At 39.0% G+C, this 24396-nt stretch overlaps 1 protein-coding gene across 1 annotated transcript in view; it reads left to right on the forward strand.

The window, feature by feature from the left end:
- The window catches only part of LOC124787216 (KAT8 regulatory NSL complex subunit 1), a 265281-nt gene that overhangs the window by 197508 nt on the left and 43377 nt on the right, over positions 1 to 24396 (forward strand). The window contains exons 5-8 of the mRNA XM_047254326.1: positions 13902 to 14117; positions 14269 to 14379; positions 15604 to 15763; positions 23547 to 23654. Of these exons, the coding sequence (XP_047110282.1) occupies positions 13902 to 14117; positions 14269 to 14379; positions 15604 to 15763; positions 23547 to 23654 (595 nt within the window). The remainder of the gene's footprint in view (positions 1 to 13901; positions 14118 to 14268; positions 14380 to 15603; positions 15764 to 23546; positions 23655 to 24396) is intronic.

Genomic DNA, 24396 nt, shown 5'->3' on the forward strand with positions numbered 1-24396 from the left:
AGTTGCTGATACTGAGTTCTTGTTTGGTACCTTAATTCTACAATTAGCCCAATTGTGTCCAGGCTTCCCGCAACTGTGACTAGTAAAAGTTGAAAGAAGTTCCTTGTTGACTTAAATTATTTCATAATTAACAATGGTTTTCTCAACAGAAGTTGACCAGCAATTCCATTTCTCTCGAACGTATTGCGCAGAGGTCCATAAATCAATAGAAGTTACGTTATCTTTCGCGTATTCCAAGTGACTGTTGGCAATGCGTTGAACAAGATGAGACTTAAATTTACTATCTTGTTTAGCCATTTCAGCCAGTCGTGTTTCCTTTGCGGCACGCTGTGTATTCTCGGCTCTCTTTAACCATTTCCACGCGCGCGTTTCACTACGGAACAGAAGCAGCCCCAGCCATTTTCATACTGCGCATTAACAGCGCGACAGTCAGAGCACAACGCTGCAGAGGCTGTGACTGTACGCGAACTTTGAAATAAAAAGTATGTAGCTAAAGCGTGATTAAGAAAAACTTTGATGTCTGTTAATATATTTGAATATTTTAGTTTCATTTAACGTAACTTAGTAATACGATATCTAATCGTAAGTAGGACCTACTTCCACGGGCGTAACAACACCACTGTACGTGTGCTACGGCTTCTGACTAGCGTTTGTGTTTGTTTACATGAGGTTTATTCTTATGATGAGAATTCAATACTTACTACAGTCCGTTCAAGTAAATAGTGTGTTTTCTATTATGATACTGTGAAACAAATCTCTTCTACTGCAAGGTCTTTGCTTTCCATATTTTGGGAGGTACAGACCAAAACAAGAAAGAATTCTTCTGTTCTGTGAAAAACACTTCTTCTACGAAGCAAGTGATCGTCGCAATTGACGTATGTATTTTGGATCTAGATCTCTTTTGGTTTGAATGATCGGTCCTCTCATATCCCTGAATACTGACCATTCCTCCTGTAACACCCATTTAAGCTGTAGCACTAGCCAGCAGATTTCAGATATGCGAAGTTGTTTTGAACCGTAGCTTAGCGGACCACCGAACGGCAAATTTATAAAGAATCCCATTCGCACAAAGTCATGGGACCACCAGTAGAAAGTTCGAGCTTTGGAGTTAAATCCTTTTTTCAATGCATAAATACTGCGTGTTATCGAAATTCATAGACAAAGAACTTTATTTTCCTCTGTAGTTTTAAGGAGTTGGCATTATAGGTACAATGTTGCCGACTATATTGGTGTGCCAGTGGGATGCGTCGAACGTAGAGAGATTTTTCCCAAAGAGCATAGAAGTGGAACTCTCTTAATCGTGTTTGCTATCAGTTAGAGAGACGTTACCGACGTTTTAGATCAAATTGTGAGTGGCAAACTGCGGGTCATCTGCAATATTATCGTTGGAACATACATTTAGCACAATCCACTCTATTCACTGCCCATAATAGATAAGGTTCGTTGTCAAGCTGATTTGTTCAGATTCATTACATTGTTTACTAGTAAAGAAGTGCGAGACTCATATACATTACACGTCAATTGAAAATTCTTTGATCGCCACACAACTGTTCATCATGAATAGCACTATTAATATTTTTAGTATCGGTATCTTTTGTCTTGAAAGCGTTGTTTCGATATCGCCAAGTGTGTTGTTTATTATTTGAAGACAAATTATCAAATTTCGGCGGTAAGTGGAGGACTGCGTGAAAGTGGCACGCTAGAGCTCGATCTAGTAGTGCTAGCTGGGATATCATTCTTGAATCAGTATGCTGAAAATTATTTGGCTTTGATGAATCACCGCATGTTGTGAAAAGTAGAAATGGCTCGTAATTTATGTTGAGATACTGTATATTCAACCTGAAATTATGAAGTGTTGCTTAAATATAAATGAAGACAGTTGTATGCCTGCATAACAGTAAGCACTGTGCACAGTGGAAAAAGCTTTGCGCGCGCTTTTCGTTTAATTCAAATATGTGCGTACCGGGTTTTTCCAGTAACGCTAGAAAATGTGCCATATGAGAGAGCGCATTGAGCATGCTCGGGTGGAGGAACTGGTGAGTCACATGGCAGGTACATAATCACGTTTGGAGATCCATAAAAGTCGCGCAGTGTGCGGCCGCGTTTCGTCGCGTCGATAAGCCTGCGCCAGCGCAGCACTCCAGCCGTCCCGGTCAAAGCGCGCGCGCCCCCACGCACATCTGACTCACCATATGCCGGCACAGCTCCCTCCAAACGACTGAGTGGGCAATTGTTGACTACTACACAAAAACACCAACCAACCAAATTGCCTCCTTACCGTCACGTTCTTCTTTACACGAACCAGTAATTTTCTAATGTTGCGCAATACTTTTGTCGTCTAGTTGGGTATTGCACAACTCGAAGAAATTAAAAATTATCAAATGCGTTCGGCAAGGTAGTTCACAGGTCCATCTGACTTGTAAAATTTATCGTAAAGTTTATGAAAACGAAAGATTAAAGACTTGGGAAAGTAAAATTTCAAGGGGAGGTGATAAAACTATACTCTCCCCTTTTCACTGATGACCAAGTGATGGTTGCTGAGATATAGTGACGACTATCCACTTACTAAGGAAGCTGTTTAATTGAGTTTGAAAATAAACGCAGAGAGAACCAAGTATATGGTACTGGGTAGTGACCAACAGCATGATTTAAGTACTGTGAATTTGATACAAAATTTTTTCATCACTTAACGTCTAGGAGTAACATATATTAAAAGTAAGATAAGGCTGGGAAACGTGTAATTTCTCAGTTAAACCCATTCTGTGTAGTAATATGTGTATAAATAAAACTAAAAAGGCCGTATACAAAACGAGCAGAAAGCATATGGATATATGGCTCAGAAGTTTGGGGAATAACAATGAGGAAAAAGGTAACTGCTATTCACAAAAAATTATTCCTGGAGACAGTGTGTTGGAATCTGCTGGTAGCACTTTGGAACTTGTTTGTAGTTCCTTCTGCCGATTTTGTACAACCACAGTCTACAATGCGTAGTCGTCACTGTCCTTCACTACACGAGGTCTGACTGCTATTGGTGGTTGTTCTTTCAGGTTTCCAGTTCACACAAGTAAGGAAGAAAACAGAAAAAGTTATGGACATAGATGGGAATATTGTGGAAACCATAGAAATGAAAAACTTATGTGGTGTGACTATTTCGAACAAATGGATGATAATACATGGCCAAAGAAGTTCGAAGGTGGATCCCAGATGAAAAAACAAAATGAAGTTGACCATCTGAAAGATTCTTTTATAACATCCTGCACACAGTGACAGTGCTAGCTGGACTCTGCTGGCTGCTGGTAGCACATTGGAACTTGTTTGTAGTTCCTTCTGCTGATTTTGTACAACCACAGTCTACAATGCGTAGTGGTCACTGTCCTTCACTACACGAGGTCTGTCTGCTATCGGTTTAGCCTTGGTTTTTCTTTCAAGTTTCCAGTCCACAGTCATGTCACTAACAGTTGATTTGGGTGGCTTTAGGGGGACTGAAATGTCCCTGATAAATCTGTTACTCAGGTGAGGCCCAATGACTAGTCCGCTTTCAAAGCCACTAGGATCAGCTGACTGCATAATTCTGCTTTTATTGCTTCTCTACAGACTACAAAATACTCCTCGCATCCTTATACACTGGGAGATCCACTTCTCGTGACATCTAGTGGTCAGTTCCACATTACATACTTTTGGTGTCTGAAGGGGGGAGGGGCAGTGTTCTGGAATGTTAAAAAATCTGCTATCAAATACTGTCATCAAATTGCTGTTTCCAAATCATTTCCATTAAAAGCAGTGCCTAAAGATTGTCCATGAGTTAAATTATTGGCTGTTATTTTGACCTATTGCAACATCCAGATTTTGTGAAAGTTATTTGTATAAACTGATAAACCGTTTCTATCGCAACAAGTGGCTCGCTAAATGAATTGTATAGCGGGCTTGCACATTACGTCATATGGTGATTACAAATAATGGAATAATTTACACACACATTGTTTTCAAGCTCAGGTTAACACACTCTGCATTTTTCGGCGAGAACTGTTGTTTGAGAATGATTTATGCAAACAAAATCATTAAGGGAGTCATGTCTTATTGTTCTGGAGATATTCTTTGCCTTTCGACATATACCTTTTTTCTTCATTTGGAGCTCCTATATATGCCTCTCTTCTTCGTAATGGCATGGATACAAGCTAACAACAGTTGATAAATTTGGTATTGCAGATCTTTCAAATAAGACATGGTTTCATGTGTTGAGAAGAAAAGTTTTTTTAGAAAATGCAACGTTGATATTTCTTGTTCTTTTTATTTGTCTGAAACAACACCTGTGCATTGGTAATGGCCAAGCTCAACAGTGTGTACCATATAACCATTGGCCATCTTCTTGTCATTCGTGTTGTTGAATATTTCCTGCACATTTGGTCAACGGTATCAACCCCACTTTTTTGTCATAATATAATCTAATACAATGTGCGATTTCTTAGTGGCCTCATCTACTGTTCCTTTATTGTATGTTGTCAGAATGAGTAAAACAGATTTGTTATGTTTAAGTACATGCAATTACATTGTAATGTCTTTCTGGATCAAAAAACTGCCAGACTGGTTTCTATATTCTCATTGGCAAAATCTCAGGTGGGATTTCTTTTGTGTTCTTTCTTAGGGTTCCTACACAAGTAATTTTGTTTTGCAGTAGGGGGAGAGAGACAGCAGACAGCTGGTATAAATTTGTTTATTGCTACATTTACATTCGTGCCTTTTATTGGCTCGGTTAGTCGCAGTAAACATGTGAAAAACCGATGTAGAATGACTTAGCATCACATAAGCAAATATTTTGATGCCATATATTTGCTGGTTTATTGGGTATGGATGGAAGGTAATCTTCCATCACACTCAACTTCTGAGTTACTACACTCCTGGAAATTGAAATAAGAACACCTTGAATTCATTGTCCCAGGAAGGGGAAACTTTATTGACACATTCCTGGGGTCAGATACATCACATGATCACACTGACAGAACCACAGGCACATAGACACAGGCAACAGAGCATGCACAATGTCGGCACTAGTACAGTGTATATCACCTTTCGCAGCAATGCAGGCTGCTATTCTCCCATGGAGACGATCGTAGAGATGCTGGATGTAGTCCTGTGGAACGGCTTGCCATGCCATTTCCACCTGGCGCCTCAGTTGGACCAGCGTTCGTGCTGGACGTGCAGACCGCGTGAGACGACGCTTCATCCAGTCCCAAACATGCTCAATGGGGGACAGATCCGGAGATCTTGCTGGCCAGGGTAGTTGACCTTCTAGAGCACGTTGGGTGGCACGGGATACATGCGGACGTGCATTGTCCTGTTGGAACAGCAAGTTCCCTTGCCGGTCTAGGAATGGTAGAACGATGGGTTCGATGACGGTTTGGATGTACCGTGCACTATTCAGTGTCCCCTCGACGATCACCAGTGGTGTACGGCCAGTGTAGGAGATCGCTCCCCACACCATGATGCCGGCTGTTGGCCCTGTGTGCCTCGGTCGTCTGCAGTCCTGGTTGTGGCGCTCACCTGCACGGCGCCAAACACGCATACGACCATCATTGGCACCAAGGCAGAAGCGACTCTCATCGCTGAAGACGACACGTCTCCATTCGTCCCTCCATTCACGCCTGTCGCGACACCACTGGAGGCGGGCTGCACGATGTTGGGGCGTGAGCGGAAGACGGCCTAACGGTGTGCGGGACCGTAGCCCAGCTTCATGGAGACGGTTGCGAATGGTCCTCGCCGATACCCCAGGAGCAACAGTGTCCCTAATTTGCTGGGAAGTGGCGGTGCGGTCCCCTACGGCACTGCGTAGGATCCTACGGTCTTGGCGTGCATCCGTGCGTCGTTGCGGTCCGGTCCCAGGTCGACGGGCACGTGCACCTTCCGCCGACCACTGGCGACAACATCGATGTACTGTGGAGACCTCACGCCCCACGTGTTGAGCAATTCGGCGGTACGTCCACCCGGCCTCCCGCATGCCCACTATACACCCTCGCTCAAAGTCCGTCAACTGCACATACGGTTCACGTCCACGCTGTCGCGGCATGCTACCAGTGTTAAAGACTGCGATGGAGCTCCGTATGCCACGGCAAACTGGCTGACACTGACGGCGGCGGTGCACAAATGCTGCGCAGCTAGCGCCATTCGACGGCCAACACCGCGGTTCCTGTTGTGTCCGCTGTGCCGTGCGTGTGATCATTGCTTGTACAGCCCTCTCGCAGTGTCCGGAGCAAGTATGGTGGGTCTGACACACCGGTGTCAATGTGTTCTTTTTTCCATTTCCAGGAGTGTATTATGATCTCTTGGTAATATTATCTCATCCTCCCTGTCGGAGAACAAATTATCAATATCTTCGCAGTTGTTGATCTTCTGCAAGTGCCTCTAAAAGTGTTTACCCTAATTCCTCCTGTGTGAAGTATTGTTTGACCCTAAAATTAGAAATATGAACTATTGTTAGCAGGTAATGAAGTATAATAATGGACTTCTCCAAAATATACCACGTTTTGGCACACTGCTTCATGTAAACGTACAGTGTGACAATTATTGAACTTCATGAAACAAAATCATTGTAACTTCTTAACGGTTTGTGTTAGGACATTCAAACTGCACAATTGGCCGCAGGGCATGACGGGAATCACTACAATGTATTCAATTTGGTTTTAGCGGCAAAGCCTGTTTTCATTTGGATGGGTTTGTGAATAAGCAAAAGAGGCGCGTTAGGGGGAACTGAGATTCCGCATTTCATGATCAGGAAGTCTCTTCACCCTCAACGGGTGACTGTGTGGTATGCAGTGTCGTGGAATAATTGGTGCGATATTCCTTTATAACACGGTGACTACCGAACGCTACGTGAAGGTTTTGAATGATTTCATCCCCATTATCCAAAATTACTCCCTGATTTCGACAAGATGTGGTTTATGCAAGGTGGAGCTTGACCCAGTTGAAGCAGGAGTGTGTTTGACATCCTGGAGGAGCACTTTGGGGACTGCATTTTGGCTCTGGGGTACCCAGAGGCCACTGGTATGGGCCTCGTTAGCCACCATATTCTCCAGATCTGAACAAATGCGACTCCATTTTGTGGGGTTATATTAAAGACAAGGTGTACAGCAATAACTCCAAAACCACAGTTAAGCTGAAAACCGGCATTGAGGAGATCAAAAACAGCGTTGATGTTCCGACACTTCAGCAGGTCTCGCAGAATTACGCTATTCATCTGTGCCACATCATCGCCAATGATGGCAGGCATATAGAAAATGTATTAATCTGTATCAAATATCTGTAGTGATGTTTATATGCTGAAGTAAAATGTGTCCTCGCTATAGTTTGTAATTAATTTTTTTTTTTTTTAATAGTTCAATAATTGTCTCCCTGTAAAAGAGATAATGTTGACAATATGAAGTAGTACTTACATGACAAGGTATGTGGTGTACACAGTACATTGCAGCTACAATTCTAGGAATAACGTAGTGTTGTCATTGACATGTTGATGCTGCAATTGCTCTGACACAACTAAAAATAAGCTAAGCAATAACTGGAAAGGTAACAGCAGCTATGAGGCTTGACGCTCTCTTGGTGGAGGATGAAAGGTGACTGGTATAAAATACACCAGCTGTAGGATTAATTTGTGGCAGAGTTTCATTTTTTGTATTGGATCATTCTGAAAGTCAAGATTATTTGAGGAGTAATGTGATAAGTCCACAAATAAACATTTTACAAAAATAATACAAATTAAAGTTTTGTAATGAGCCATAATTTGAATGTGAAAAGTTATTAATGGCCTTGAATGTAAAATAAAAATGGGATACATAGGAAAAATCGCACGCTAAAGGCACAGCTGCTACTCAGATTTTTGTAGTCTGTGGACTTATCCATTTTGCACCAACCACCGAGACATTTTGTGTTTTTAACAAAATTTGCTTAAGAAAAATTCAAGAATCTATTAGTTTTTATTTTGCAGTCAAAATTATTGATTTTGGTTTAATGGGAACATACTGTTTTTATGAGACATTTTTGTGATACATTCCCAATTTAAATTCTGCCAGTACCTCTTCCATTTTGTAAACTCTTCAAAAAATATCATACATATTTTGCTGAATGAGGCCATACAAGAAGTATGACAGAGAAATGGTCTAGCAAAAATTTTTTGATTGCTTAAATATCTTGATGACCACTGAAATGGGTCTGTCAGCAGTATTATAGTTGTCTTTATTGCTGTGAGACATCCTACCGAAAGAATTATTGGGCTTATTAAAATATATGAATTTTTCTGTAAAAATGTCGAAATATTGATTCTCGTTTTATTTGCAGCAACAAACAGTTTTTATTTTAGTCTCTTTGCACGATATTTCAATGATCAACTCTGTTATCTTCTTCAGATGCTGAGATTTGTGCTGTTATGTGTACTCTCTGCATGGACTCGAACCAGATACGAACTGTTTTTGGTATCACACCACAATTTCTAGCTGATTAAGACTAAAGAGTTCACCTGCTATGTCCTGTGATGCTGCTTTGTTTTCAGAACCCACACTTACATTCTCATTGTTTCCCAATTCATGTGAATGTGATGCCCAATGAGATCTTCATAAATTGATTGCTGTACAGCAAGCATTATTTAAATTACAACCTCCATCCCTGTTCATCAGATTCCCAGACATCTTTATTTCCTTAGGGCATAGTCCATATCAATTCAGGCAGGCTAGGAAAAAGTCTTACCTTCATAGTCTCGGACGTTATCGAATTTAGCATGTGTTAAAATGGTCTAAGTAAGGAACACGTATTTTTTTGTTTTCTCCAGAAAAATTTCTGCTGAGAGATACAGCCCTCCAAAGATATACTGCGCACACCATTTTGAAGATGCGAATTTTTGGAAAAAATTTTAAAGTGCTGTATTTATGGAACAGTTCCAGATATTTCGTTGGGGTTTCTTTTATTTGAAAGAATATTGCTTTATGATTACAAAGAAAGCCTCCTTTTGGACTTTTCTGTCAAAGTTGTTTTACTATAGTGTTCTGAACATTTTTTTTATAATTTATGGATTTTTTCCCAAAAATGCCAATCCGTAATTTTTTTATTTATTTTTATTAGGACCGTATAGTTCTACATTTCCTGAAAGAAGAGAGATTCCACTTTTAGGTTGAACAGTTTTTATAAACAATTGAAATTTTTGTCATACATAATACCTGTTTTATTACCACATTATCACATAACAGGCTCATAAAACTCAAAACTTAGCCTTATTTAACATAATTTTAGTTTTGAAAGATGAGTAAGAGACTCATTTTTCAAGCATTTTAAATGGTTCCAAAATGTATGTGAAAGGTCCAAAGACGTAAAGGTTTCAATTTATACAGCTTCTGTGCACTCTATTTTGAACTGAAATTAGCCAGTCAATGGACTAAAACTGTGTTTCACTGCTTCAGTATCTTCCTTTGATATAGAGTGATGTCTTCCTGTTGAACCAATAGGAACTGGAGCACTTACAAACTTCAAAATATTGTGAACAGGAAGTGAGCACTGATGGCATTGTTGCTGTCCTTCAGCTGTAAAGCTATATCCAGCAGCTGGTCCATGTGGTAACATAAAGTTTACTACAATTTTGTTTAAATCATAACTGGTGTCTATAATCCCTGCAATCCATCAGTCACAGTCATACACACATGCCACAAACATCATCCTTCTCACATTGTGAATCTGAATATTAACACGGTTTCTGAGGTGTTGGCCGAACAAACGAAATTTTTCTTTCTTGCTCTTTAAAGTGTGTGCAATAAGAGTTTGCCCATCACTTTGAGTCCAAAAATGTCTTCTGAATCCCTTTCACAGGAGTAGTGTGTTTGGACCATTCTTCTTTTTTCTCCACACAGTCTTATTCGATTTCCTCTTTGGACAAAAGAATGAGGGCTGTGGATGTGTAAGATTTCACGACTATTGTAAAATCTTCAGCATTCTGAATCACAGCTATATTTGGTCCGGAAAGATTGTTTTGTAGCGTGGTGCTTCAGCAGGCCTCCTACCATCACAAGACCCTTTCCTGTGACCAGTAGCACTGTATACCAAGTCAGTTGGCACAAGCAACTTACTCAATTCAAACAGCTGGTAACAATTTTTAAAATGACTGGGAGCACCATCAGAAATAATGATCTTCTCTGCCCCTGTTTGCAGTTAAAGAATTTTGCGCACTGCTAGCAAAGCATGTGCTGAGTCATGGCCCGTGTCATCACTTAAAACTGCAACAGTTGTGGTCTTGTATTGGAAATATCACTCCTGTAAAAATTGAAACCTGGTCATTACTCCAATGATACCCTTGTACTTATTGCGGAAGAGTTGCAGACTAGTTCTCAACAAAATCACAGTGAAGCACTAAACATAGTTCTTCAGCCATTACACACCCTTTCACTCCTGCACTATGTTGTTGTTGCAATTTCTTCAGATGCTGGTGTGTTACTGCTTTCACTGACCATTTACCAAGTTCATCAATAAAACTGTCAGAGGCAACAGTTTTCTTAATTAGTTTATTTTCTTTACATGTCACATATGTAATTTCTGCAGAGTTATTTGCTACGTCTTCCAGGCCAAGTGTCTGTAAAGACAGTCCTCCCTTTCCAGGACAGTCACCACATTCTTGAAACAAACAGGTATCTTGCTTTACGTCACAGACTACTAATGACTTCACACGCCCAACCAAGGTGTTGTATATCACATCCTCCAGTAAGTTCTTCAAAGTTACCACACAGAGTTCAAAATTCACACAGTACACACACAGAGAGACATCTGTAGGTTGGTGTGGAACTACCCACTTAGGTCGTAGTGCATAAAATTTTGATCTTCCAATATGTGAAGTTGTATAGTTGCTCTTGTAAATTGCAGAAGTTTCTTTAATACTGCGAGTCATGTACATCTTCACTTCCACAACTTTTTGACTTCTAACTGTTACAGTTATAGTGTCTTTTTTGTTGGCACTCTGGTGAAAACAGTCCCATTTATCTTCCAGATAAAACAAGTGCACTATTTGAACTTCAGTTGTTTCTACAGGATGGCTATAATAGGGATCTGGTCTTCCAAAGACTCCTTTTACAGACCTCACATTTCTTGATTTGTCTACCATGTACTTTGATACTGATGGAAAGTGGTTCAAAATTGTTTTCTTTAAGAACGTCTCTGGAATAATAGTTAACTACATGGTTAACTTGCACCTTTTCACTGTAGAATGCACAATATTCAACAGCTGAATTGATATTTGTGAAAAATTCCTGGCAAGGGGTGCAACAGTGCTTTCGTTCATTTTCTTCTGAAGATGGAATTTCTACTTTGAAAAGTGTGGTCAGTTTTGCTGTAATGTATTCATCCATAGCTTTAGTAAGCTCTCTGCTCTACTGTTTCTTAACAGGACTAACCCGCAACTCTGTAGTTGACTGATTCAGGATATTTATTTCCTCCTCTATTGATGTAAAATCCGCAGCATCTGCACCATGGGTGGCTTCATCTTGTTCAGATACTATCATTGTTATTCTGTCAAAATATTTGGAACACACAAAGTCGTCACTGGAAACATCTGCACTTCGAAACATAGTCTTAAAATGAGAACACTTGTTCCCAACCTGAACAAAGTCTGTGGTGAGTTTTTAAATATCACTCGTTTATGGATATGCAAATAGCCAGCATACGTCTCTCTCCTGTGGCCCCAGTCAGAAGACATTTCAGTCCTTTTCACAGAACTCACTGGATGGTCTCAGATTTCTTAGAAGCCTCTTCAGTAAACAAATAAGCATTGAACAACTACAGTACAGAAACCTGCAATGAACTACCATGAAAGAAACTGACAAACTACTACAGAGTGTAATATCTGCAACAATGAAAGTGAAAAGAAATAACTGCAACAAAGAGAATGATAAGAAATAACTGCAACAAAGACAATAGAAAAAACATTGTAACAAAGAAATTGGCAAGAAACAACTTCAGTGAAGACATACATTACCCTTGCAAATTGAAAAAAAATATTTGTTAAAATAAAACCCATCCAAATTAAAAGTGGAAGCTCTCCTTTACAGAGAATGTAGTACTACATGGAACTAATAAAAAAAATTTAAAAAAAACCTGTAAATTACAAAAAAAAATCAATAGGTGACAGTAAAAGAACTTTGACAGGAATGTCCAAACAGAGGATACCATTGTAATCATAAAACAATTACTTTTCAATTAAAAAGCTCTAACAAAGTATATAGAACTGTTACAGAGATACAGCATTTTAAAAAAAAATTCCGAAATTCCCATCTTAAAAATGGCGTTTGCTGTATCATCATTGGAGGCCTGTATGCTGGGGCAGGAATAATTTTTTTTTTTTTTGGGGGGGGGGGGGGGGGGAACACAGAAAACTACGTGTTTCTTACTTATTCCTGAATTTTAACGTGTGCAAAATTCAATAACATCAGAGACTATGAAGGTAACTGCCCTGCCTGAAGTGCTATGGATTATGCCTTAGATTTCTTAATAACGGTCCCATAAACTAGGCATTTGCTCCATGATACTGTGCTAGATGATAGCTGATTGGTGTGGGTGGTTTTCATCGGGGTGTCACTAATGTTCCTAGCATCTTTCGTAGACTGCTGTAATAATCCGGTCCCACACAAGACGTGCTACATTTTGACGGAAAGTGATACACACCTGGCTTTCAAAGACGTAGGTTGTCTTTTAACATTGCAGAGAAGACTTCCCTCTTTTTTGGCAGCAGCACAGGAGTCTCCTGATCTTTCCAGTTATTTGGCCAGCGTAAGGTAGATAAGCAACTCTTAGCTTCTTTCTGTGTTTCAAACTTACCCTCAGCCACTTTATCAAGCAGTCTTTATTTTGACTCCAACTCATGCTCCATTTGACACTCTGGGCATCCAGTCCTTCAGAACACACTTCACACGTGCTGCTGCTCTTTCGCAAGGCTGTCCTTGTCTGAGAGTGGTCGGAGGTCTGTGCACGAGAGTCTTTCTCACCAAATTGCTTTGTGATAGAAGTGTGATGGCTCGACATGTGGAGGTAGAGGCCATTGTGCTTGGGTTCAAAGTGACTGATGCGTTACAGGTTTGCCACAAGAGGTGATAATGGGTTACCCATAATCACACAATTAGTTTGTTCATATCATTTTCCTTTGAATAGAGATGATGATGATCAGTGTGTGCTGAAAAGGTCAATGAAGCAATCCTCATACTTTACCGTAGAAACACAATGGTCATAAAGAGGTAGACTACATTAAAACTGACTATAATATCCATATCCTGGAGCCGCCGTTGACTGATTTAGTGTTCAGAGTTTCAGATGTGGTGCTCACACTTCACATATTCACTGAGGTGTTGTTTCAGGTATTTTTCCAGCTGCTATGTAGATGGACCAATATTGATACCTTTGGGTCTTGGAGGAACGCTTTCCTTGTGCACATTAGGAAGAGCTATAATCTTGGTGGCACAGCTGCTCGTGTTCTAATACCTGTAATGATGTGTGGCAAGCCTGACACATTGAGAAAAGTCACGATATTCTTCTCGGTATTATTCGTAGGATCAAATCTATACATCTGTAGACAATGTCATTTAAAAGATTGCAATTCTTTTGATTGTAATCTACTTAAGAGGACCATAGCATTGTTGGTTGGCAGAATTAAAGTTTCTTTTTCCTCCCAAAGATTTCTCAGTGCTGCTCATTCTTTATTGGAGAGTTCATCTCTGCATCCTGTTGCTGAGTTGGCTACGCATTATGCACTGCTTAACTTCGGATATAGACCAAGTTAACAAGTCAAAAGCTTTTTTGTAATGTCTTGGGATCACAAAATAGCTCCCCAGTGTAGCTGAATTTTGGTTAAATCTTATGTTCTGAAAGTATCACCCCTCTATTTTTATTCTTTACAGATGTTAAAGAGAGCATCTATTATGAAGGTATCATGAAAACCACTGAATGGCAGCAGAAGACATTACGAAGCAGTTTAAAATCCATGAGAGCTGCTGGTCTTCCGAAGTTTGACAGAGATACAGTTGTAGAACGAAGAAACAAAAAACATCAAGTTGAACCAAGAAGAAAGTATACAAGCAGGCTGAAGAAAACCATGACAAATACCTTGACAGCAAGTGAGTGTTAATTTTGAGTGGCTGTGACCCTGTGTTGTTCGAAATAATATAGGAATGTATTATGTTAAATGAAATTATCAGGGTTTTTCAGCTTTATTTCTATATTATTTGTGATGATAGTCTAAGAATAAAAATACTTTGGTTCTTGCAGAAATCAAGAAAAAATTGACAAAGAGTCGTAAACAAAAAAACACAGACAACAATAACCATACACTGCAGAGGATAAAAAGGAGGAGGAGAGATGGACCTAAGTCAGGAAATTGTATGTATATAAACTTATTGTAATTTTTTTATGATTCAGTGTCAGGGTTAATTTGTTTACTCTAAAATAAAATATAACTTCCATGTAGTATCAGTATGTGTGTAATTATGTACAGATATTAAATTCATAGGTAGATATATGTTCTGGAACAAATAATTTTTGTAAAATAAAAAGTCTTAATAAATTTGTGCTTATTGTAGTTTGATATTGTAATGAAGTAAGTTAATTTGGAATTCTCTAAGTAACCTGTAATAGATTTAACCAAGCAGTTCACTATATCTAAATGAGGCAAAATTAAACTACTATATACTATTGTGGAGCTCATAACAGGAACAACGGTATCAAATACTCTGTGTTAGGTATATTGAGAGTAAGAGTGTTCATGGTGTCTGCAGCAAAATATACTATGGGTAGCAGTTGTATCGATGAAAGTAACTGTGGACTCAAACAAATGGTCATTGAATAGTGAAGGAGATACCCTGAAAGGAACATAGAGCTCATTTAAAGTGCTTTGGAAACTTAACCTGCGTATGGTACAAATCATCAGTTCTGATGTAGTGTTGCAAACTGTCTGATGGTCTAGAAAGTTAATTTGGAGATACCAAACTTCTTATCCTTGCATAATCATTGTTATGAGGTAAATGAAATCAGGACTTACATCAGGAATGTGCTACCAGGGATGAATAAGTCTAATATCATCCAAAGTGTCATTATGCCCCTTGTTTCGAGTACCAACTTAGGTTTTCTGTATTGAAGATGTTCAGAGTAAACGCTAGTCTTACCTTGTCCTACTATTAAATAAGGAGTTGTTTGTGATGCTGTGGGGTGCAGTATGTGAATTTTTGAAGAAGTTGATTCTAGGATAAAGATTTTTCCCAGTGTCTTCCGTGATGAAAGTGACACCGTGTGCACTGTTATTTTGTTTCGAGTTAGGCTTTAATTAGATGGAGATGAATCTCCAGTTTTTCCCTTTTTCCCATAAAAAATTGATTTCAGATTTTAAGGCATCTGCAGTCAGTTTTAGAGAGAAACTGGTAAGGTGGGCACTTTCTATCATTGCAGATGTAATGGAAGTGAGTGCTAAGATACACAACTGAAGGTACAAAATTATTTGCGAATAATTCATAAGCTATGTATGTTCTGCTTAGGGAGATGGTGAATTAGTACTATTTAATTTGACTACTTAAGAGTATGAAATTGCTCACAATAAATGTGTCATTTCAGCATCATACCATGGGTACGAGGATGGAGATGACGATGTCCCTGATTCAGGTGCCTCTGTCAGTAAACATGCTTCTCCAGTGCCATCCCCTGGCCCAGCATCTTGTTCCTTGGAAAGGCTGACTTCACAAGGTTCTTGCAAAGTATCTGGAGAGTCATCAAGGTAACTGCCTCAGCTGCAAACATACTTTCTTCTTGGGGATCCTATACAATAGCCTTATTCCTTTTGAGTGCCCACTCTTGTCTCCATGGGCTTACATTATCTTCTATAATGTTTCTTGTAGTAATTTCCCATACTACATTTAAATGAAAGTGGTTTGTAGGTGATTTGGTGCGGGGATTGTCTGTAGGGGTGAAGTACAGTGGGGACTATGTGTACCCTCAGACAGTTACGTTAGCTATGAAAGCCCTACAGTAACACTTATAAATGACAGCTAATGTGGCTATGGTGTCACTATGAGAGGTCAAAGAATCCAGTAATGCATAATCCATTTACTTTCAATAATAAAATGATTCTTGGATCAATATCAACACCAGAAGTGAGCAGAAGCCTTTGAGCAGATCTGTCAGGTATGACAGCCAATATAGTCCCTATGAAAGAGGTTTTCCTCCAAAGAAGTGTGTAGGAGTTAGGACTATCTGTGTTGTATCCTTAGAGAAGGGTGGAAGGATACAGTATATCAAATGTATTTCGACAAAGAAGTACCTTCTGATAATGGGACTAATTAAAGTAAGAAAGAAGGAAAATGGTATGAAGGTGCTGGAAAAGGGGTAAAAGATGTGGCAGTCGGGAATAGACAAAAGAAGAAATTGTGTCGCAATAATAATAATTAAAGAACTGGCAAATGAGGTATTTAATGTGGAAAATGTAAGCAATAGAACATTTAAACTTAAGACAGTGGTGCCAAGAAATATTCTTGATGTAGTTCAAGTTTATGCCCCACAAACAGGATGAGTAATAGATGAGAAATAAAAAGTTTACCTCTAAACTGGAAGATGCTGTAACATCAAGCAATACTGTGGTTGTGGGATACTTTAATGCCAGAGTGGGGAATGATAGAAGACGACATGAAACAGTGATAGGAAGCCACAGAGATCATCACAGGTGGTGATTTATTACTAGACACATGTCTGAGAAAGAAATGGATAATTGCTAATGGATGATATAAGAAAAGAGATACACACAAATTTACCATACACAGTTGGAGTTTGAAACAGATGTAAGAGGCAAAAACAAAGTGCTGGTAACTAAAAGATGGAGAAATCCAAAAGATTAAAACAGAGCTTCCCAAAGATGAGAGGAAGGGTGTAGAGAGAGAATCGAGGAGGTTCAAAGAGTGGAAGGCAGAAACATGCGAAGGACATCAGAAAGAGTCAGACGCAAAGAAATTTCTTGGTGGAATATCAGAATTGCAGAAGCAGTGAAGACCACCACCACCACATGGAGTGAATGGTTCAGAAACAGAACAGAACATAATAGTGACAAATAGAAACAGCTGAGTAGCAAGGAAAGGCGTAAGATTGGCTAAGAAACTATCTTGGGGAAAAGTCTCAAAAGAAACGTAAGAGAAATTTAAGTATGACAAGAAGATATTGTACAACAAGAAAGGTAAATCTGTGGTGGGAGAATGCTTTCAAAATCTATATGAAGGTCAGCATGAAACACATACATGTAATGAAATAAGAGGGAGGCAAAAGAAATAACACCATCGTAGATGAAATAGAAAGACATGATCTTCAGATGTTGTACATAGAAAAAGCCTTATTAGAAATGGAAAAATAGCTAAGCTCATGGAATAGGTGACATCAAAATAGGAATGCTCAAATCCGCAGGACATATTGGAATTCAGTGGTTGTATAGAATGAGGATAGTATGGATACATTGAAATATTATTGTTGACTGGACAAAGGTAATTATTGTTCTTATATTTAAGAAGGGTTAGAAGGTGCTCTGGAGAACTATGGGGGATAACATTACTATGCCACTGCATGAAGATTTTTGAGAAGACAGTTTAACAGAAAATCATAAAACATAGAGCCATAATTAAGAGAACAACAAAAAAGATTTCAATCTGGAAGATTAACCGTAGATGCCATATTTACAGATAGACAGGTAGTAGGAAAGCAAGGCTATTTGGAAAAGATATCGCAGTTGCATTTGTAGGTATAAAAAAAAAAGGCTTATTAACATTGTTAGAAGGGGATCGATGCAGCAAGGTTTGAATAGACTGGAACTGTCAAGAGGGATGCAACAATTCGGAAACTTGTATAACAAATGCCTGAATTGTGATGCAATAGATGGTAAAAAATTAGAATGCTTTAGGACAGACAGAGAGGTTTGACTGGAAAATTTGATGATTTGGGAAGAAAACTAGCAGAAACATACCTGGCGGAGAGTGATTGAAGGTGCTAGCATGGAAATAAAGCTTTAGAAGAAGGGAGATAATCAAGATCGACAGGAAATTTAAGTTGGAATGGAAATACTATTAAAGTAGTAGATGCTTTCAAAAATCTGGGGAGTAAGTTAGGAAAGAAAGCAAACATCAAGGATGAAATTTTGGAGGGGATGAAAAATGGTTAAAAATTTTATTATTGTGTATCAGACATAAATGCCAGTTTTCACATATGTATAAGAATGATGGACCTGGTCAAGGTAAGATAAGAAGGGACAGGGTAAGGAATGAAATAATGTGGAACACTTTTCAGATCAGTCCCCTAAAAGAAACTATGGACAGAAATGGGGTTAAATGGTTTGGCTGTGTTACAAGAACGAGACGAGAAAGACTTCCAAGAAGAGCTCTAGAATGGACAAAATCTGGAAGGAGGCCAATTGGAAAACCACGAACAAGATTGAAAGGCTATGTGAAGGACAATGTGAACAACCAAAGTGGGAGGAAATGCTGAATGAGAGACTGTGGGGGAAACAGAAGCTTCGAAGAGCCTCTGCAAATGGACCTACATATGCAGAAACTTTTTAGGAGGAGGAGGAGGAAGAAGAAGAAGAAGAAGAAGAAGAAGAAGTAGTACCTTACGTTCCGTAGATCTGTAATGAGGAAATCTTACAGGATACAGAACTAATCAAAACAAGAATACATAATACATATTTACAAAGAAAAAATGTACTAATATATCTTCACAGATCCCGAGTGAAAGGCTAGTCTTGGGTGTGGAAGCAGTCAAAATAACTTAACCAAATTTTCATTTAAAAGATAACAACGAACTTGTCAGAAAATCTGTACACTTGAGATATGTATAATAATTCTTGGGCCATTATACCCACCTCATCACGAGAGATCAGTTTACAACACTTAGTTAAATTGATCTCATTACTGTACTGAAGATGTACAGAAGTCAAATTTTACTTAATACTTTATTATATATTAATATAAACACATCATTCTATTCTACTAAGGTAGTCGTCTATCTAGTAGGTGTTGGTCACTAATAAATACTCCTCTTAAACAGAACTTTACACTTCTCATGTCTGCTGGCAAGTTACTGAGACCCCCTGCAACATCCTGTTCAGAAGAGATCTCTACCCCCTCGTACTTTTCTGGATTTATGGACAACCATGCAGGATTCATGGAGTCAGTTCACTCTAGCACTACTTCAGACATTAGTAGAGTCCATGTCACGTATTGCGGCACTTCTGCATGCTCGTGGGGGCCTTACACAATATTAGGCAGGTGTATCAATTTGTTTGGCTCTTCAATGTATATTGGAGAACAGTTGTTAGTATCCCCAATTCCCGTAACAAGTTTCTAGAGTTTAACCCTTTTAGTGCCAAATACGATCTGATAGTGATCCAGATTTTCGGCGAAAAATGCCAGTAACGATCTGATCGTGATGCCTTTCTCATTCATTTTTTCCGCGCTTGAAGGCAAAGTTGTTAGTATTTCCTAGCGAATGAGAAAGGCATCACGATCAGATCGTTACTGGCATTTTTCGCCGAAAATCTGGATCACGATCAGATCGTATTTGGCACTAAAAGGGTTAAACCACAACCAGTTCATATTACAAAATTTTGAACTAGGAAAACTTTAGCGTGACTTGATAAGTTACAAAAAAATGATCCCTTATGTCTTTGTGGAGTAAAAATAAGTGAAGTATGTTAGCTTTTTTATTTTTGTCACCATTGTATGATGTCATCCGCATTGCAAATTAAACACTTCAGCGGTTGTATGGTATGCTCTCAGTTCAGTTCATTAACATGTTGCAATCACAAAAATTTAATATTATCACCCTATTCTATTTGCTTGTTGTCATGTTTTAGGCATATACTGGGGAAATCTCTTAAAGGTTTTGAATTGCGTAGAGTGTAAATTTTTACAAATTTTAATGACAAAGAAATGGCTTAAGTCCAATTTGGAAAATATCTGCTAGCTTAAGACACTATTGATACACTTTGTTTCCTGTCAAGGAGATAAAATTTAAGTTGTTCAGCAGCATTTCATTTTACACTGTAATATTCTAGTTATTTAAAAGGACATTGTGGTTTGACAATCTCATAACCTTTGAGAGATAACAAAATATTCCAGTAGCTTGTGTGTGTAAGTAGCCTTCTCAGTATTGTAATCCTTTAGAAACCTGAACTGTAATTTTGACAATGTATTATTTGTACTTAGGTAATTATGGAGCTGATTTGTGTATTATAAAAATTTTAAAAATGTTAGCAAAAGTGAAATTGGTTGGAAATTGTGTGGTATTTGTTTACCTTCTTTCTTAAACGGGGGTTCAGTTTCATCTTATTTCAGCCATTCAGAAAATCTTCCATTGATAATATGTTACTACTGTATTAGCCCAGTTATAAGTCAAGGTCTTTTCCCAAATTTGTCATTTGAAAAATACAGCATTGTCTTAAGTTCTTAGACTAAACTGCTACTGCTGAGGGCAACACTTTTAAGGTTTTTTTATGTCCTGTAGTAGATTACTGTAGGAGTCATCTTAAATTTACGGATAAAGCTTTGGGAATTGAGTTCACGTTGAGATTTGTTTTGAAGCATGTGGAAAGGCTGTGTTGTAAGAAAATTGCTGACTCTAGCATTCGTACTCCTCCAACTGGTGCAATCATGGGGAACGTCTAATTCAACTAAGATGGTGCTAACTCCAAGGCACTGCGGTAAGGAAGTTAGAATCTGTACAAACCTCCTTATATGGCTTATACACTTTCTTTTTCAACAGTGAAATATTGTTAATGGTTTTTATGAATTGATTGAAGAAAGTTCACACATAAGTAATAACATTCGTTAATTGGCTCTGTTGAGCAAAATGTGTTGTCAGATTTTTTCAAAATATGCTATACATCAGCAAAAAAGAAAACTTATTTTCACAGCAGCAATGAAAGGGAGATTGCAACTAAATCTTTTTCTGAGTTAGCTGACTTTCCATTAGTAGTTGGAATTGGATTGACTTTAAAAGTGGACAAATACTCAACAATAGTATACATTGCTGCAGGAGACTGTAACAGTCTAGGTAGGGTCCCCTGGCATGCTAGTGTGTTTTGTGCAGTATTGTTTTCAATGCTTGCTGTGAGGTATGACAGGAACAAAGGAGGGGTATGTAGGCTGCTAGTTCTATGCAGCCAGTGAGAGAGCAATGGGCAGAAAGCATGTTTGGTAGCGAGAGACAAGGGAAGATGATGTCACATTCTCATGTCAGTTCAGAAGCGAAATCCACTATCTATTTGGAAAAAACAGCTGTGTTCTCAGGTCCCACCATAACCACAACTTAAGACATTCCAACATATTTGGAAGAAACAGCGAACTGTTTGCGACAACCAAGATCATAAATTTCATTGTGCTCGTTTCACTTGGCAGCAATTTCATGTGTTGTATGTTGTTACACCCTCACCATCAGCTTGGAAATCATGATATACTCTGAGAAAACAGCCAAATATTTGTGACAGAAAAGATTATAAAGCTTATTGCTGCTTATATATAGGAAATCACTGCCTCTTTTGTCCACTGCTCATTGTTTAGCTGAAAGTATCATCCAAGGTGGTGGTGGTGGTGGTGGTGGTGGTGGTGGTGGTGGTGGTGGTAAAAATATTAATACTATTGATGACTGGCTTAGATAGTAAGCATAGAAAGAAATGATTATTATGTGGTGGTGGTGATGATGATGCAAAACTTGTTTTTAACGTTCTTAGGCAGATACTTTATATCAGTGAAACATTTTTGATTTTGATTAGAATACATTAAAAATATAATTTTCTCAAAGAACATCATTGAAAAGGAGGTTTTCTTTTTTTTTTAGGGTTGTCTTGTTCTGTGGTAGGTAAATTAAATAGTTTAAAGAGATCAGGTCATTTGTCAGGAAACTTTTTCTGTAGTGTCAATAATAATAATAATAATAATAATAATAATAATAATAATAATAATAATAATTCTTTATACAACGAGCAGAAACTAGCAAAATACACAAAGCAGTCACTCATATAAATACATCGGCTACACCACTCCAATTTCATAACCACTTCTACAACCCTTTAGATCGCATAACATCAACAGATACGAAGAAAGTAAATTGGAAAAAGAAAACACTACATGGCAAGCACCCGTATCATCTAACACAGCCACACGTCGATCAAGGCGCATCCAACACATTGCTAAGAAAAGGCAATATATACAGTGAGATGGAAGGATTCATGATTGCAACACAGGATCAAACAATAAACACCAGATATTACAGCAAGCATATTATTAAAGATTCCAATACCACAACAGATAAATGCAGACTTTGCAAACAACAAATAGAAACCGTAGATCACATAACAAGCGGATGTACAATACTAGCAAATACAGAATACCCCAGAAGACATGACAATGTAGCAAAAATAATACATCAACAACTTGCCATACAACATAAACTAATAAAACAACACGTTCCCACATACAAGTATGCACCACAAAATGTACTGGTGAATGATGAATACAAATTATATTGGAACAGAACCATTATAACAGATAAAACAACACCACATAACAAACCTGACATCATACTCACCAATAAAATGAAGAAATTAACACAACTAATTGAAATATCCATACCCAATACAACAAATATACAGAAGAAAACAGGAGAAAAAATTGAAAAATACATCCAACTGGCTGAGGAAGTCAAGGACATGTGGCATCAGGATAAAGTTGACATTATACCGATTATACTATCAACTACAGGAGTCATACCACACAATATCCACCAATACATCAATGCAATACAGCTACATCCAAACTTATATATACAACTACAGAAATCCGTAATTATTGATACATGTTCAATTACCCGAAAGTTCCTAAATGCAATATAACGTATACCGTACAGTTAAAAGGAAGTCACGCTTGATCAAGGTCCGCGTCACTTTCCATTTTTGACCAGACATAACATCTGAGAAAAGAAAGAAATAATAATAATTGTTATTATTATTATTATTATTATTATTATTCTTTGTCAGACTTTACATGGACCAAAACTTGTTAGTGATTTCCTCTAAATACCTCTTGTAATTAAGGATCACCATTAAATGAATACAAATAATTTCAATTCCACCCCAGCATAAGTTGTTGAAAAGTGAATTGAAAGAAGCCTAGGATCTGATTCCAGAAAATCTTTCATTGCTTTGAGTCGTCCACAGAAGATGGCTAGATGAAGAGAAGCCTTTAGAGTCCTTCAGATGAGATGCACTTGGCCATATCCAGTTGCTAGAATACAGCTCCAGGAAAAGTGATCTGAAATGACTATTTAACATTTATCATACTAATGAAATTTGAAACTCCACTGAAATACCAAAAGATATCAGTAAACGTTGTTGCTTGCACTGTTCATTATATGCACATATAAACATTTATAAATGTGATACAGTATACAGAAGTCGGTTGACGACAGCACTAAACACTCTTTGAGTCAAGGAGCATTGCCATTCACAAACTATAATTTCTATTTTGCAGGCGTAAAAGAGAGAACTCATATGATATTGACAATATTGTAATACCATACAGTATTGCTTCTGCTGCACGCCTTGAGAAACTCCAGTATAAGGAAATACCCACGCCCAAGTAAGTGTTTACGTTAATGGATGTTTGTGAATATATTTCTGTCTATAGATGGTGTTATAGTGATGTAAAGTACTATGCCTTCTTAATTTGGAAACTATTGTTTTAGAAGCTAAGGGTTTCAGCTGTAACTACTATTTAATTTACAGGTTTTTAAAGTGGAGGTGAGTAACAGTTTTTATTCACCTTATCAGCCTTCCCAGTCACCCTCCCCATATTAGCGCTCTCCCTCTCCCCCTCTCTCCCCGTCTTCCCCCTCTCACCCCCTCCCTCTCCGGCTCACCCCCTCCCTCTCCGGCTCACCCCCTCCCTCTCCGGCTCACCCCCTCCCTCTCCGGCTCACCCCCTCCCTCTCCGGCTCACCCCCTCCCTCTCCGGCTCACCCCCTCCCTCTCCGGCTCACCCCCTCCCTCTCCGGCTCACCCCCTCCCTCTCCGGCTCACCCCCTCCCTCTCCGGCTCACCCCCTCCCTCTCCGGCTCACCCCCTCCCTCTCCGGCTCACCCCCTCCCTCTCCGGCTCACCCCCTCCCTCTCCGGCTCACCCCCTCCCTCTCCGGCTCACCCCCTCCCTCTCCGGCTCACCCCCTCCCTCTCCGGCTCACCCCCTCCCTCTCCGGCTCACCCCCTCCCTCTCCGGCTCACCCCCTCCCTCTCCGGCTCACCCCCTCCCTCTCCGGCTCACCCCCTCCCTCTCCGGCTCACCCCCTCCCTCTCCGGCTCACCCCCTCCCTCTCCGGCTCACCC

The sequence above is a fragment of the Schistocerca piceifrons genome, chromosome 1 (assembly GCF_021461385.2).
Source record: "Schistocerca piceifrons isolate TAMUIC-IGC-003096 chromosome 1, iqSchPice1.1, whole genome shotgun sequence".
NCBI classification, from domain to species: Eukaryota; Metazoa; Arthropoda; class Insecta; order Orthoptera; family Acrididae; genus Schistocerca; species Schistocerca piceifrons.